Source organism: Pristiophorus japonicus (genome assembly GCF_044704955.1).
Source record: "Pristiophorus japonicus isolate sPriJap1 chromosome 24 unlocalized genomic scaffold, sPriJap1.hap1 SUPER_24_unloc_1, whole genome shotgun sequence".
Lineage (NCBI taxonomy): Eukaryota > Metazoa > Chordata > Chondrichthyes > Pristiophoridae > Pristiophorus > Pristiophorus japonicus.
The window spans coordinates 3,178,251-3,193,378 of NW_027250648.1; the positions used below are offsets into that span (position 1 = coordinate 3,178,251).

At 47.5% G+C, this 15,128-nt stretch overlaps 1 protein-coding gene across 1 annotated transcript in view; it reads left to right on the plus strand.

The window, feature by feature from the left end:
• The first annotated feature begins 12,978 nt into the window (after nt 1-12,978).
• Nucleotides 12,979-15,128, plus strand: part of LOC139241199 (zinc finger protein 665-like) — a 131,832-nt gene continuing 129,682 nt past the window's right edge. Inside the window, exons 1-2 of the mRNA XM_070869856.1 lie at nt 12,979-13,558; nt 13,643-14,107. Coding sequence (XP_070725957.1) covers nt 13,218-13,558; nt 13,643-14,107 — 806 coding nt within the window. The 5' untranslated portion in view covers nt 12,979-13,217. The remainder of the gene's footprint in view (nt 13,559-13,642; nt 14,108-15,128) is intronic.

Consider the following 15,128-nt stretch of genomic DNA (forward strand, 5'->3'; position numbering starts at 1 on the left):
GCTGCCCCGGCCCTGGCCCCGCCCCCGCCGCTGATTGGCGCGGAGCAGCGCGCGCTGGGTGGGCTGGTGCCCCGCGCCGCCTCGCCATTGGCTGCGGGCTGAGTGTTGCGCGCGGGCGGTTTGTTGGAGGCTCCGCTCGCGGCTTTTGAGGTCGGTGGCCCGGGGCGGTGTTGTGCGCAGGCGCGGGGCCAGCCTCTTGTAGCAGATTATCGGCGGACGTCGCGGAGGATGGAGGAGCGGCACGGGCAACGCGTCCATCCTCCCTGCGGACTCACGGCGTGGACAGGGCTTGGTTACCATCGGAAGGTTGCGGGGAGTTCGGCCGCCATCTTTGGGCAGTAGGGAGCGACAGGGGCGCGGCTTCCTAGACGTCACAATGCTTTCCATGATTCCGCTGCAGGCAGGGAGCATGCGCGGCGGCCATCTTACTGCAGGATGGGGACCAGTGACATGAATACATGAGAACATAAGAAATAGGAGATCAGTCGGCCATTTGGCCCCTCGGGCCTGCCGCCATTCAATAAGATGATGGCTGCAGCATCTGGGGTGGTTCTCCTTGGAGCAGTGAAGGTGCAGGGCAGGTTTAAACATAGCAACATAGAAAATAGGTGCAGGAGTAGGCCATTCCGCCCTTCGAGCCTGCATTGCCATTCAATAAGTTCATGGCTGAACATGCAACTTCAGTACCCCCTTCCTGCTTTCTCGCCATACCCCTTGATCCCCCTAGTAGTAAGGAATTCATCTAACTCCCTTTTGAATATATTTAGTGAATTGGCCTCAACAACTTTCTGTGGTAGAGAATTCTCTGGATGAAGAAGTTTCTCCTCATCTCGGTCCTAAATGGCTTACCCCTTATCCTTAGACTGTGACCCCTGGTTCTGGACTTCCCCAACATTGGGAACATTCTTCCTGCATCTAAACCCGTCAGAATTTTAAACGTTTCTATGAGATCCCCTCTCATTCTTCTGAACTCCAGTGAATACAAGCCCAGCTGATCCAGTCTTTCTTGATAGGTCAGTCCCACCATCCCGGGAATCAGTCTGGTGAACCTTCGCTGCACTCCCTCAATAGCAAGAATGTCCTTCCTCAAGTTAGGAGACCAAAACTGTACACAATACTCCAGGTGTGGCCTCACCAAGGCCCTGTACAACTGTAGCAACACCTCCCTGCCCCTGTACTCAAATCCCCTCGCTATGAAGGCCAACATGTCATTTGCTTTCTTAACAGCCTGTTGTACCTGCATGCCAACCTTCAATGGCTCATGTACCATGACACCCAGGTCTCGTTGCACCTCCCCTTTTCCTAATCTGTCACCATTCAGATAATAGTCTGTCTCTCTGTTTTTACCACCAAAGTGGATAACCTCACATTTATCCACATTATACTTCATCTGCCATGCATTTTCCCACTCACGTAACCTATCCAAGTCACTCTGCATCCTCATAGCATCCTCCTCGCAGCTCACACTGCCACCCAACTTAGCACGTAGGCTTTCCACGGTGGTGGATGACGTGCATGAATTCAGAATGATGCACTCGACCCATTTCGAGTACGCATCTACCACAATAAGGAACATCTTTCCCATGAACAGGCCCGCATAGTCAACATGAATGCGTGACCATGGCCTGGTGGGCCACGGGCTGAGCGGGGCCTCCCTGGGGGCATTACCCAGCTGGGCACATGTCGTGCACCTGCGAACACAGTGTTCCAGGTCTGAATCAATTCCAGGCCACCAAATGTGTGACTGGGCAATGGCCTTCATCAGCATAATACCTGGGTGCTCGCTGTGGAGTTCCCTGATGAATGCCTCCCTGCCCTTCTGGGGCATAACTACCCGGCTGCCCCATAATAGGCAGTCGACTTGGATGGAGAGCTCATCCATCCGTCTGTGGAACGGTCTGACCTCCTCAGGGCATGCTCCGTGTGCGGGCGCCCAATCCCCAGTCAGGACACATTTCTTAATCAGGGATAGGAGGGGATCTCTGTCCAGATTTTGATCTGACAGGCTGTGATGAGAGAGCCTGCGCTGTCAAAGGCATCGACAGCCATATCCATCTCGGCGCTTTGCTCCGCTGCCCCCTCAGTGGTGGCCAGTGGAAGCCTGCTGAGCGTATCAGCGCAATTTTCAATACTGGGCCAGTGCCGGATGGAGTAATCATAAACAGCCAGCGTGAGAGCCCATCGCTGTATGCGAGCTGATGCGTTGGCATTGATATCCCTGTTGTCAGACAGCAAGGCTGTTAATGGCTTGTGGTCCGTCTCTAATACAAACTTCCTACCAAAGAGGTACTGATGCATTTTTTTTACACCATAGACACATGTAAGCGCTTCCTTCTCGACCATCCGATATCCCCGTTCTGCGTGAGAGAGCGACCTGGAGGCATAAGCCACAGGTTGTAGTTGACCCTCAGCATTGCCCTGCTGCAACATGCACCGAACCTCATATGTCAGAACCAATTTTTTTCAGGGGTCGTACAGGATCAACAACTTGTTTGAACAAAGTAGGTTTCGCGCCCGATCAAAAGCTCGTTCCTGACAGTCCCCCCAAAACCAATCGCAACCCTTACGCAGGAGCACGTGTAGCGGCTCCAACAACATGCTCAAGTTCAGCAGAAAGTTCCTGAAATAGTTCAACAGTCCCAGAAATGAACTCCGATGTGTTGCAGGGTCTGGGTGCTCGCCAAATCGCCTCTGTTTTGGATTCGGTGGGCCGAATCCCATCTGCAGCAACCCTCCTGCCCAGAAACTCAACCTCAGGAGCTAAGAACACACATTTAGACTTCCTTAGTCACAGGCCTACCAGGTCCAGTCGGTGTACCACCTCCTCCAGGTTGTGGAGGTGTTCTTCGGTGTCTCGACCCGTGATGAGGATGTCGTCCTGGAATACGATCATTCCAGGAATGGATTTAAGCAGGCTTTCCATGTTTCGTTGAAAAATCGCGGCCGCTGATCGAATGCCAAATGGGCACCTGTTATAAACGAACAGTCCCTTGTGCGTGGTGATGGTGGTCAGTAGTTTAGATTCATCATCCAGTTCCTGGGTCATATAGGCTGAAGTGAGGTCCAACTTGGTGAACAGCTTGCCGCCTGCCAGCGTGGCGAAGAGGTCCTCCGTTCTCGGGAGCGGGTATTGATCTTGTAGGGACACCCGATTGATGGTGGCCTTGTAGTCGCCACAGATCCTGACAGAGCCATCTGCTTTTAGGACGGGCACGATGGGGCTCGCCCAGTCACTGAATTCAACAGGCGAGATGATGCCCTCTCAACAGCCGGTCCAATTTGCTCTCGATCTTTTCGCGCATCACATACGGCACCGCTCTGGCTTTGTGGTGCACTGGCCTGGCGTCCGGGGTGATGTGTATTACTACTTTATAAAGTCCCGATGCCAGGTTGGAATAGTGAATCGAATTGTTGTCGGACTTGTGAGCACGAACTTCACTCCACAGATGACATTGCATGAACATCCCCCTATTTCCAGTTCATCTCGGCTAACCAGCTCCTCCCCAAAAGTGCGGGACCATTGCCTGGGACAATCCAGAGCGGCAGCCGATTCACTAACCCATTGTGTGTGACAGCCAACATTGCACTGCCTAGCACCGGAATGATTTCTTTAGTGTAAGTCTGTAATTGTGTCTCAATCCGTGCTAATTTGGGTCTACTGGCTTTAAGTGGCCATAGCTTCTCAAATTGCTGAACGCCCATGAGTGACTGGCTGGCCCCAGTGTCCAGCTCCATGCGTACTGGGATACCGTTTAATAAAACCCTCATCATCATTGGTGGCGTTTTGGTGTATGAACTGTGAATATTCGCTGAACCTCGGCATCCATCGATTTGCCCAAAAATCATCCTGCCTCAAAGAACCCTCTTCTGGTCCATCTGCCTTATACATTAGTCTGGTTGCAGATTTCCTGCACATTCGAGCTAAGTGGCCACTGAGATTGCAGGTCCTGCAGACAAACTGTTGAAATCTGCAAGATCTAGCTGAGTGTTTTCCCCCACACCTCCAGCATGAGTTAAAGTTTCCATTGTTGGGAACAAAGGGATTATAGCCAGGCATTCCGTGCTGACTGTCCCTTTGACTGCTCTTAAGTACCCTATTAGTGGATGTCAATGGCCCAATCCCGGGCCGCATTGTCCGCTGTGATGGGGTGAATGTCCGTTCAGCCTGTCATTGTCTCTGTTGAAGTCCTACTCTGGGGTCTCTTGCTGCCTGGGGAGTGTCGGACTGCTCCTACCTGCCTGCGGGGCTCTGAAGTCGCATTGATGATGTTGACTCCCTGATCCTTCGCCGCGTTAGAGGCAGAATTGCGCGCGTATATTATTTTTGTCTCTTCCTCCCCCGCCATGAAAGTTTGAGCTATCAACGCCGCCGCTTCCAAGGTCAAATCCTTGGTCTCAATTGATTTGCTGAAAATTTCCACATGACTGATGCCCTCGATAAAGAAGTCCCTTAGCATCTCCCCCCTTCAGGCGTCTGTGAACTTAGAGGCTGGCCAAACGCCGGGGGTCCGCTACGAAGTCCGGTACGCTCTGTCCTTCACAACGTCGATGGGTGTAGAATCTGTGTCGGGCCATATGTATGTTACTCGCCGGTTTGAGGTGCTCCTCGATCAATTTGCTAAGTTCTTCAAAGGTTTTGTCTTCCGGCTTTTTGGGTGTTAGTAAGTCCTTCATGAGCATGTAAGTCTTTGGTCCGCAGCTGGTCAAAAGATGAGCCCTTCGCTTGTCGACCGCTGCATCTCCCAGCCATTCTTTCGTAACGAAACTTTGCTGAAGCCTCTCGACAAAATCGTCCCAGTCTTCCCCAACACAGTACCGTTCCTCTGTGCTACCGGTGGCCATTCTCGTGGGTCATGAATTCCCGTTTCACGTCGCCAATGTGAAGTCCTTACTCTACAGTATGAAACCACGCGAGGCACATTCTGGGGACAAGGTAACTCTTTATTCACAGGACTCCAAAGATGATGACCCTGCGTGGGACCTCCCTTTTTATACCTGTGTGATCAGGTAAGCAGTGTCTCCCACAAGTTCACCACTTGTGGTCAAGGTGTGCATCTAGGTTGAGTGTATACAGTAATACGGTGGTGTTACAATGTGGTTACATACATGACACTTATGTTCTTATGTTGAAGATAAATCAGTCTCAGAGCAGTGGGAGGCATTCAAGGAGGCGATAATGAGGGTTCAGAGGAAGTATGTTATCTTAAAGAAAAAGGGTGAGACTAATAAATCTAGAGCCACCGGATGTCAACATAAGTTTAGGAGCAGGAGTAGGCCATAAGGTCCCTCGAGCCTGCTCCACCATTCAATAAGATCATCAACTTCAACTCCACTTTCCCGCCTGATTCACCGAGAGTCCAAAAATCTATCTATCTCAGCCTTGAATAGGCTGAGCATCCATAGCCCTCTGGGACAGAGAATTCCAAAGATTCACAACCCTCTGAGTGAAGAAATTCATCATCTCTGTCTTAAATGGCCTACGCCTTAGCCTGAGATAATACCCCCTAGTTCGAGACATTCCAGCCAGTGGAATCAACCTCTCAGCATCTAACCTGTCAGTCTCCTTCAGAACCTTGTATGTTTCAATGAGGTCACACCTCAGTATTCTAAACTCGAGAGAGTATAGGCCCATTCTACACAAATCTCTCATCATAAGACAGCCCACTCATCCCAGGAATCAATCGAGTGAACCTTTGTTCACCGTCTCCAAGCCAAGTAATTCCTTCCTTAGATAAGGAGATCAAAACTGTGCACAGTACTCCAGGTGTGGTCTCAACAAGGCCCTATACAATTGTAGCAAGACTTCTTTACTCTTATACTCCAACCCCTTGCAATAAAGGACAACATACCATTTGTCTTCCTTATTGCTTGCGTACCTGCTCGCTCACTTTCTGTGTTTCTTACACGAGGACACCCAAATCTCTCTGAACACCAACATTTAAAAGTTTCTCACCATTTAAAAGATATTCTGTTTTTCTATTGTTCCTACCAAAGTGAATAACCTCAATTTCCCTACATTATACTCCATCTGCCACCTTACTGTCCACTCACATAGTCTATCGATATATCTTGTGTTTTCTCAGCTTACTGTCCCACCTAGTTTTGTATCATCAGCAAAGTTGGATACATTACACTCGGTCAATTCATCTCGGTCATTAATCATAAAATCAACAAAATTTACAGCATGGAAGGAGGCCATTTCGGCCCACCATGTCAACGACAGAGAGCTAGCCAGCCTAATCCCACTCTCCAGCTCTTGGTCCGTAGCCCTGTAGGTGACAGCACTAAGTGCACATCCAAGTATTTTTTAAATGTAGCGAGGGTTTCTGCCTCTACCACCCTTCAGGCAGTGAGTTCCAGACCCCCACCATGCTCTGGGTGAAGAAATTTCCCTTTATCTCCTCTAAACCAATTACTTTAAATCTATGCCCCCTGGTTGTTGACCCCCCCTGCCAAGGGAAACGGGTCCTTCCTATCCACTCTATACAGGCCCATCATAATTTTATGCGCTTCAATCAGGTCTCCCCTCAGCCTCCTCTGTTCCAAAGAAAACAGACCCAGCATCTCCAATCTTACCTCATAGCCAAAATTCTCCAGTCCAGGCAACATTCTTGTAAATCTCCTCTGTACCCTTTCCAGCACAATCACATCTTTCCTGTAATGTGGTGACCAGAACTACAGTATTCCAGCTGTGGCCTAACCAGTTCAAGCATAACCTCCTAGCTCTTGTATTCCATGCCTCGACTAATAAAGGCAAGTATTCCAGATGCCTTCTTATAACCACCTTATCTACCTGGCCTGCCACCTTCAGGGATTTGTGGACCTGTACTCCAAAGTCCCTTTGTTCCTCTACACTTTTCAGTGTCATACCACTTAATGTGTATTCCCTTGCCTTGTTAGACCTCCCCAAATGCATTACCTCACATTTATCCGGATTGAATTCCATTTGCCACTGTTCTGCCCACCTGACCAGTACATTGATATCTTCCTGCAATCCGCAGCTTTCTTCTTAATTCTCAACCACACAACCTATTTTAGTGTCACCTGGAACCTTCTTAATCATATCCCCAACATTCAAGTCCAAGTCATTGATATATACCACAAAAAACAAGGGACCCAGCACTGAGCCCTGTGGAACCCCACTGGATACAGCCTTCCAGTCACAAAAACATCCATCAACCATTACCCTTTGCTTCCAGCTTGAGCCAGTTTTGGATCCAACTTGCCACTTTGCCCTGGATGCCATGGGCTTTTACTTTCGTGACCTGTCTGCCGTGTGGGACCTTATCAAAAGCTTTGCTAAAATCCATATACACTACATCATACACACTACCCTCATCGACCCTCAAGGTTACATCCCTTAACAAATCCATGCTGACTGTCCTTGATTAATCCATGTCTTTCCAAATGAAGATTTATCCTGTCCCTCAGGATTTGTTTCCAATAACTTTCCCACCACTGAGGTTCCGGGGTGATGTCAGGAAGCACTTCCTCACACAAATGGTGAGAATCTGTTTCTTTTGGCTCGAGAGTCTAGAACTAAGGGTTATCGTCTCAGGATATGGGGTCGGCCAGTTAGGACTGAGCTGATGAGAAATTTCTGCATTCGGTGTGAATCTTTAGAATTCTCTACCCCAGAGGACTGTGGATGCTGAGTCGTTGAGTATATTCAGGGCTGAGATAGAACGCTGTTTGGACACTAAAGGAATCGAGGGATACGGGATAGTGTGGGAAAGTGGAGCTGAAGTACAAGATCATCCTGGATCTTATTGAATGGTGCAGCAGGCTCGAGGGGCCGTATGGCCTACTCCTGCTTCTATTTCTTATGTTCTTAAAGGTTATGGAAATCTGGAAATCTGTTCCCCATAAAACTGAGGCTGGGGGCCAATTGAAAATTCCAAAACTGATTGATAGATTCTTCTTGGGCAAGGGTATTAAGGGCGTTGGAACCAAGGCAGGTAGACGGAGTTAAAATACAGATCAGCCACGATCTAATTGAATGGCGGAACTATGACTCAGTCAGGTGGTGCCTGTAAGAAATTCCATAACCCCTCACCAACAGTTTTTGACTTCAGGATTTATAAGAACAAAATACACTCGGCTTTGGCTCAACTTTTACGTTTATTGAACTTGCGTTATTCCCCAGCACACAACCTCCCTGAGATTCGACCGGAATAACACCGAATCCACAATACAAAACCCTTACACGAGGTTACCTGAAACCTAACAGGAAATATCACAGTTTAAAACCCTTCAGCGATTCGACTGCAATTACAAAACTACTCGGACGAATTCCCCGACGATTTGACTGAAACTTATAATCACCCACACAGCTGGTTGTTCCGGTGTGGATTGTAGGCCGGGACCAGGTGACCGCTCTGCATCCTTCACTGCACTGCCCTCGCTCCGAAGTGGTCCTCCTTTTATGGGGCTTCATAATCACAGCATCAAATATATTTCCTGCTGTTCCCCTGTCGACTTTTCCGATGGTTAATTACCTTTTCGATCATCAGTGTATTCCACTCCCTGGCCCAGACAGGGGCATGATCAGCTCTCCTGCTGTGTTGTACAATGCAAACCTTCCTTGGAAACAGATCTGGCTCCACAGATGAGGAATGTGTGAATGTCCCTCTTCTTGACAGGGACCAGTGACCATTGAAGGTGTGCATGGTCCGTGTCTGGGTTGATTAGATCGATGGCAGGTATCCTGTATCGTGCAGTTGCAGCAAGTAATCAGGGAGTCAAATTGAATGCTGGCCTTTATTGCAAGGGGGATGGAGTATAAAAATAGTGAAGTCCTGCTACAACTGTACAGGGCATTGGTAAGACCACACCTTGTTTTGGTCTGGACTTGTCTCCATTCCCGTGCCGAGGGGATTGCTACACCAGACGGGAGGGGCAACATTTGGGAACACTGTTTCCCCACCAATTCCCATTCCCCTTCTTTCTGGTGGGTAATGGAGGGGCCACTGTGTGTAATGTGCAAGTCAGTAAGAATTGTCAGCAAGCTTTTTCTAATTGGAGATATTATTCAGTGGAAACTTTCACACACTATATAGATTTTGAACGAAAGATCAATTTAGCATTGCAGTAAAAGTCCTGTTGAGAGTCGCTGAATAAAGGGGAAAGATAACACACAGCATTTCTTAAATGGACACTGTAGCCCCAAGAACACCATCAGCAATATATCCAGAATATTAAAGACCAGCCCAGTTATAGGGTTATTAACATCAGCAGAAACAAACCCCAACTGTCAGAATGAACATGGTTTAGTCGGGATGTGATTAACAGCAGCAAGAACAGCAGAATCCTACCCCTGCAGTCACGTGAATTCGTTGGTGTCTCAACAGGCTGGATGACCCAGTAAATCCCTTCCCACACTCAGAGCAGGTGAACGGCCTCTCCCCAGTGTGACTGCGTCAATGAATTTCCAGCTTAGACGGTGATCTGAATACCTTCCCACAGTCACTACATTTCCACGGTTTCTCCATGGTGCGGGTATCCTTCTAACTCTCCATGGTTGGACGATCAGTTGAAGCCTCGTCCACACACACAACACATTTACAGTTTCTCCGCGCTGTGAATGGTGCAATGCTTTTTCAGGCTGTGTAACTGGTTAAAGCTCTTTCCACAGTCAGTGCACTGGAACACTCTCACTGTGTGTCTCGGTGCCTTTCCAGTCACACTGATATTTGAAATATTTTCCCACAGACAGAACAGACAAAACATTTCTCCTTTCACTTTCAAAGGCCGATGATATTCAGGTCCTGATGAATCAATTGACTCCGTCAGATCTTGACGCGATGTTTGGCTTGTGTTTCCTGTCTGAAAATCTACCCTTCTGTAAAAGGAGATAACAAAACGCATCACTGTCAGTACAAGACAGAAATTCAGAATAGACACATCTAGTTTCCATGGAACATTCTTTCCTCTCTTGTTCTTCCAAAGCTGTAAATCCCTGCCCCACACATTGTCCCTCCTGCTGTGCTGAAATCCAAACCCATCATACATTTTTAGACTGTTTCTCCTCCACTCCCAGTTTTCACCACCAATTCTGGCAGGGTTCAGAAATACACTCACTGGTTCCCATCCCTTTCCTCCCCTGTAGGTGCTGACTCTGACAGGGTGTAATTCTACAATAACTGGTTTCCTCCCCCTCTACTCCTCTGAAGTGCTGGGTATCTTAGATCTGGTCCTGTGTAATGAGACAGGATTAATAAACAATCTCCTAGTAAAGGATCCCCTGGGAATGAGTGACCATAGCATGGTTGAATTTCAAATTCAGATGGAGGCCGAGAAAGTTGGATCTCAAACCAGCGTACTAAGCTTAAATAAAGGAGACTACAAAGGTATGAGGGCAGAGTTGGCTAAAGTGAACTGGGAAAATAGATTTAAAGTGTAAGACAGTTGATGAGCAGTGGCGTACATTTAAGGAGATATTTCACAACTCTCAAGAAGAATATATTCTAGTGAGGAGGAAAGGGTGTAAAAGAAAAGATAGCCATCCATGGCTAACTCAATAAATAAAGGATGGTATCCAATTAAAGACAAGGGCATACAAAATGGCCAAAACTACTGGGAGGACAGAAGATTGGGAAGCTCTTAAAAGCCAGCAAACAATGACACAAAAAATGATTATGAAAGGGAAGATAGGCTATGAAAGTAAACTTGCACAAAATATTAAAACAGATAGCAAGAGTTTCTTCCTCCGAGCTTCTCAACTTAAACTGGCAGCGTAATGTTGGCGAGTGGTGATTGATTACTCTGGAAACCAACAGGAAGAGAGCTCAGAGTCCGGAGGGCCCAGGGAGCAGCGTGTTCTGCAACCAATCGCGGTGCTTGAGGGGTGGATCCTGAGTTGGCCTGTCAGTGTGAACCCCTGTTAAATAATTTATCTTTTAAAAGTTAAATCGAGGTTTCTTTTGTCAACAAAACAGTTGAACATTTGTCAGTATTTTGTTTCCCTGGAGTTCCTATTATGAGTTTCCCCTCATTATGCATTCGTAGTAGTTAAAGTAACATCCTTCCTGTTGGTAGTGAGACACGTTCTGTGCTGGAGGAGATGGCTCGTGGCATCAGCCTTTAAAATACTCCACGGAACCACGGGTAGCTCAGCTGCACAGGAGGGAAGGAAGAAGAGTGGAAGAGCAATAGTGGTAGGGGATTTGATACTTGGGGAACAGACAGGTGTTTGTGTGGCTGCAGACATGACTCCAGGGGTCATGTGTTGCCTCCCTGGTGCCAGGATCAAGGTTGTCACGGAACGGCTGCAGGACATTCTGATGGGGCGGGCAGGGTGAATAATCAGAAGTCGTCGTCCATATTTGCACCAATGACAAAGGTAGAAAGCGGGATGAGGTCCTTCAGGCAGATTTTAAGGAGCTAGGAAAGAGATTAAAAAACAGGATCTCAAAGGTAGTAATCTCCGGATTACTTCCGGTGCCATGTGCTCGTGTGTACAGAAATAGGAGGATAAGGCAGATGAATATGTGGCTTGAGATGATGCAGGAGGGAAGGTTTTAGATTCCTGAGGCATTGGGGATGTTTCTGGGGGAGGTGGGACCAGTACAAGCCGGGGAGAGCCTAAGCTCGGTGGTGGGAAAATTATTGGAAAAGATTCTGAGGGTAAATCTTCATTTGGAAAGACCCGGATTAATCAAGGACAGTCAGCATGGATTTGTTAAGGGAAGGTCGGGTCTGACTCACTTGATTTAATTTTTTGAGGGGCTATACAGGAGGGTCAATGAGGGCAGTGCGTTTGATGTAGTGTATATGGATTTTAGCAAGGCTTTTGATAAAGTCCCACATGGCAGACTGGTCACGAAAGCAAAAGCCCATGGGATCCAAGGCAAAGGGGCAAATTTGATCCAAAATTGGCTCGGAGGCAGGAAGCAAAGGGTAATTGTTGATGAGTGTTTTTGTGACTGGAAGGCTGTTTCCAGTGGGCTCAGTACTAGGTCCATTTTTTATCAATGATTTGGACTTAAATATAGGGGGTCTGATTAAGAAGTTTGCAGATGATACAAAAATTGGCCTTGTGGTTGACAATGAAGAAGAAAGCTGTGGATTGCAGGAAGATGTCAATGGACTGATCAGGTGTGCAGAACAGTGGCAAATGGAATTCAATCCAGAGAAGTGTGAGGTCATGCATTCAGGGAGGGCTAACAAGGCAAGGGGATACACAATAAATGGTAGGACACTGAGAAGTGTAGAGGAACAGAGGGACCTTGGAGTGCATATCCACAGATCCATGAAGGTTGCAGGACAGGTAGACATTATAAATACATTAAGAGGATAACTAGAGAAAGAGTGGGGCCCATTAGAGACCACAAAGGAAATCTGTGTGTGGAGGCAGAAGATGTGGGTATGATTCTTAATGAATACTCTGTATCTGTTTTCACAAAAGAGAGGGGCGATGCAGACTTTGCAATGATGGAGGAGCGTGAAATATTAGATGAGATAAACATAGTTAGAGAGGAAGTATTAAGAGGCAGCTTTGAAAGTGGATAAATCCCCAGATGAAATGTATCCCAGGCTGTGAAGAGAAGCAAAATAGGAAATAGCAGAGGCTCTGACCATCATTTTCCAATCCACTCTGGCTACAGGTGTGGTGCCAGAGGACTGGAGGACTGCTAATGTTGTACCTTTGTTTAAAAAGGGAGAAAGGGATAGACCGAGTTATTACAGGCCAGTCAGCCTAACCTCAGTTGGGGGGAAATGTATGGAAAAAAATCCTGAATTTCTCTCCTGTATTTAGTGATGTATTTTGTATACTCCTTTTACAGGGTGTTAGAAGGGGGAAATATGTAAATGGGAAACTCAAACCAAACATCACATCAAGATCTGACAGTCACTCGATGCATCAGGGTCTGAATATCATCAGCCTTTGAATGTGGAAGGAGAAATGTTTCTTTGTTCTGTCTGTGGGAAAAGATTTCAAACATTAGTGTGACTGGAAAAGCACCCGAGACACACACACCCGAGTGAGAGTGTTCCAGTGCACTGACTGTAGAAAGAGCTTTAACCAGTTACAGAGCCTGAAAAAACATTGCACCATTCACAGCGGGGAGAAACCGTACACGTGTTGTGTGTGTGAGAGACACAAGGACACCCGCACCACGGAGAAACCGTGGAAATATGAGGACTGTGGGAAGGGATTCAATTAACCATCCCGGCTGGAAACTGGGGAGAGGCCGTTCACCTGCTCCCTCTGTTGGATGGGATTCATTCAATTGTCCAACATGCTGACATGCCAGCGAGCTCGCAATAGGGAGAGGCCATTCACCTGCTCCGTGTGTGGGAGGGGATTCACCTGTTCCTCCCACCTCACTGCACACCAATTAGATCATGCTGATGGGAGACCATTTAAATGCTGTGACTGTGGGAACAGCTTTACAACCTCTGAGGAACTGATTACACACCGGCGAGCTCACACTGACGAGACACCGTTCTGTTGCTCTCACTGCGGGAAGCGGTTCCGGGAGTCATTCTGCCTAGCTGAACACCAGCTCCTTCACATTCATCAGAGTCCATTCAGTTGCTCTTGCTGTGGGGAGAAGTTCAGCCAGTCATTGCAACTCGCTGCACACCAGCGAGTTCAAACTGGGGAGAGGCTGTTCACCTGCTCCGTGTGTGGGAAGAGTTTCCCTCGTTCATCCCACCTTTTGAGACACCGGCGTATTCACACCGGGGAGAGGCCCTTCACCTGCTCCGTGTGTGGGAAGAGATTCACTCGGTTATCAATCCTGCTTGGACACCAGAAAGTTCACTCTGATAAGAGACCGTTTAAATGTTCTGATTGTGAGAAGACCTTTAAAAGAAATAATAACCTGCTGATACACCAACGCACTCTCACTGGGGAGAAACTGTACTCCTGCTCCGTGTGTCAGAAGGGATTTGTTGCATCAACCCAGCTGCTGATACACCAGCGAGTTCACACCGGGGAGAGGCCATTCACCTGCTCCGAGTGTGGGAAGGGATTCACTCAGTTATCCAACGTATTAAAACACCAGCGAGTTCACACTGGGGAGAGGCTGTTCACCTGCTCCGAGTGTGGGAAAAGATTCACTGCTTCATCCAGCCTGCTGAGACACCGGCGAGTTCACACATTTCGACCGAAGTTGGATTCTGCTGTAATTGCTGCTGATAATCACATCCAGGACTGAACCATGTTCATTCTGACAGTTGGGGTTTGTTTCTCTCGATGTTAATGACCTCTATAATTGGCTGGAGATTCATATTCTGGATCAATGCCAAATAAATCGGCTTTGTTTCAAATATACACTGTGTCGAGTATTTGATGTCTCGAAGGTAAGAGGAGACTAATTGATGTACTCTTACCGACTGCTCCATTTTTGGGCCTTTTCTCCTTTATAATTCTAGATTATTTCAGTTCTCAGACCTTCGGTTACTCTCATGGACAAGTCCCAGCTCCCCATACCTTCCAGAGTGCTTCTCCTAGCCTTGGGATCAGGAAAGGAGTTGGTAACACGCCCGGGATCACTAAACACAAAACCCAGTCTGTTAATCATTTTCAGCTACTGGACTTGCTGTGTACCCCACAGCATCTCTCTCCCCTTCAATGTGTAAATGGAGCATCACGCCTGCAAACTTAGTTTTCAATTTAAATCCATCCAGCAGATGTATTGAACAAAAGGTGAACAAGTAGCCAGATGATGGCCCAATAATCCTGCTGTATATTCCAGGCCGATGAGACTCTGTTAAGCTGCTAGTGAGCTGCTCGACTGCTCTGTATTTTGCCTGAATGAAAACAGACTGAAGATTTATCCCAGTGTAACCTTTGCTGTTATGAAATGTGTGTCTTTGAATGAGCCTTGTGTCCCTGCTCATGTCTGCTGCAATTATGTAGAAAGGGGATGTGTAAAGAGATGGTGTTTGTATGGAGATGTGAAACAAGGAATGGTATGTGTGTGTGGCAGTGACACAGCCTTGTGGTCACAGCCAGAACAATGCACAGATAGCCTTGTTGTTATGGTTTGAGCAGGGTCAGATCAAACAAGTTCAGTATAGTCGGAGAACTTGGAATCCACTGCATTATCCCTGTTCTCCGGATCCGGTAACTATCCTCTCTATATTTTTGCAGTGCTGTTCATAATGTCAGTAAAAGA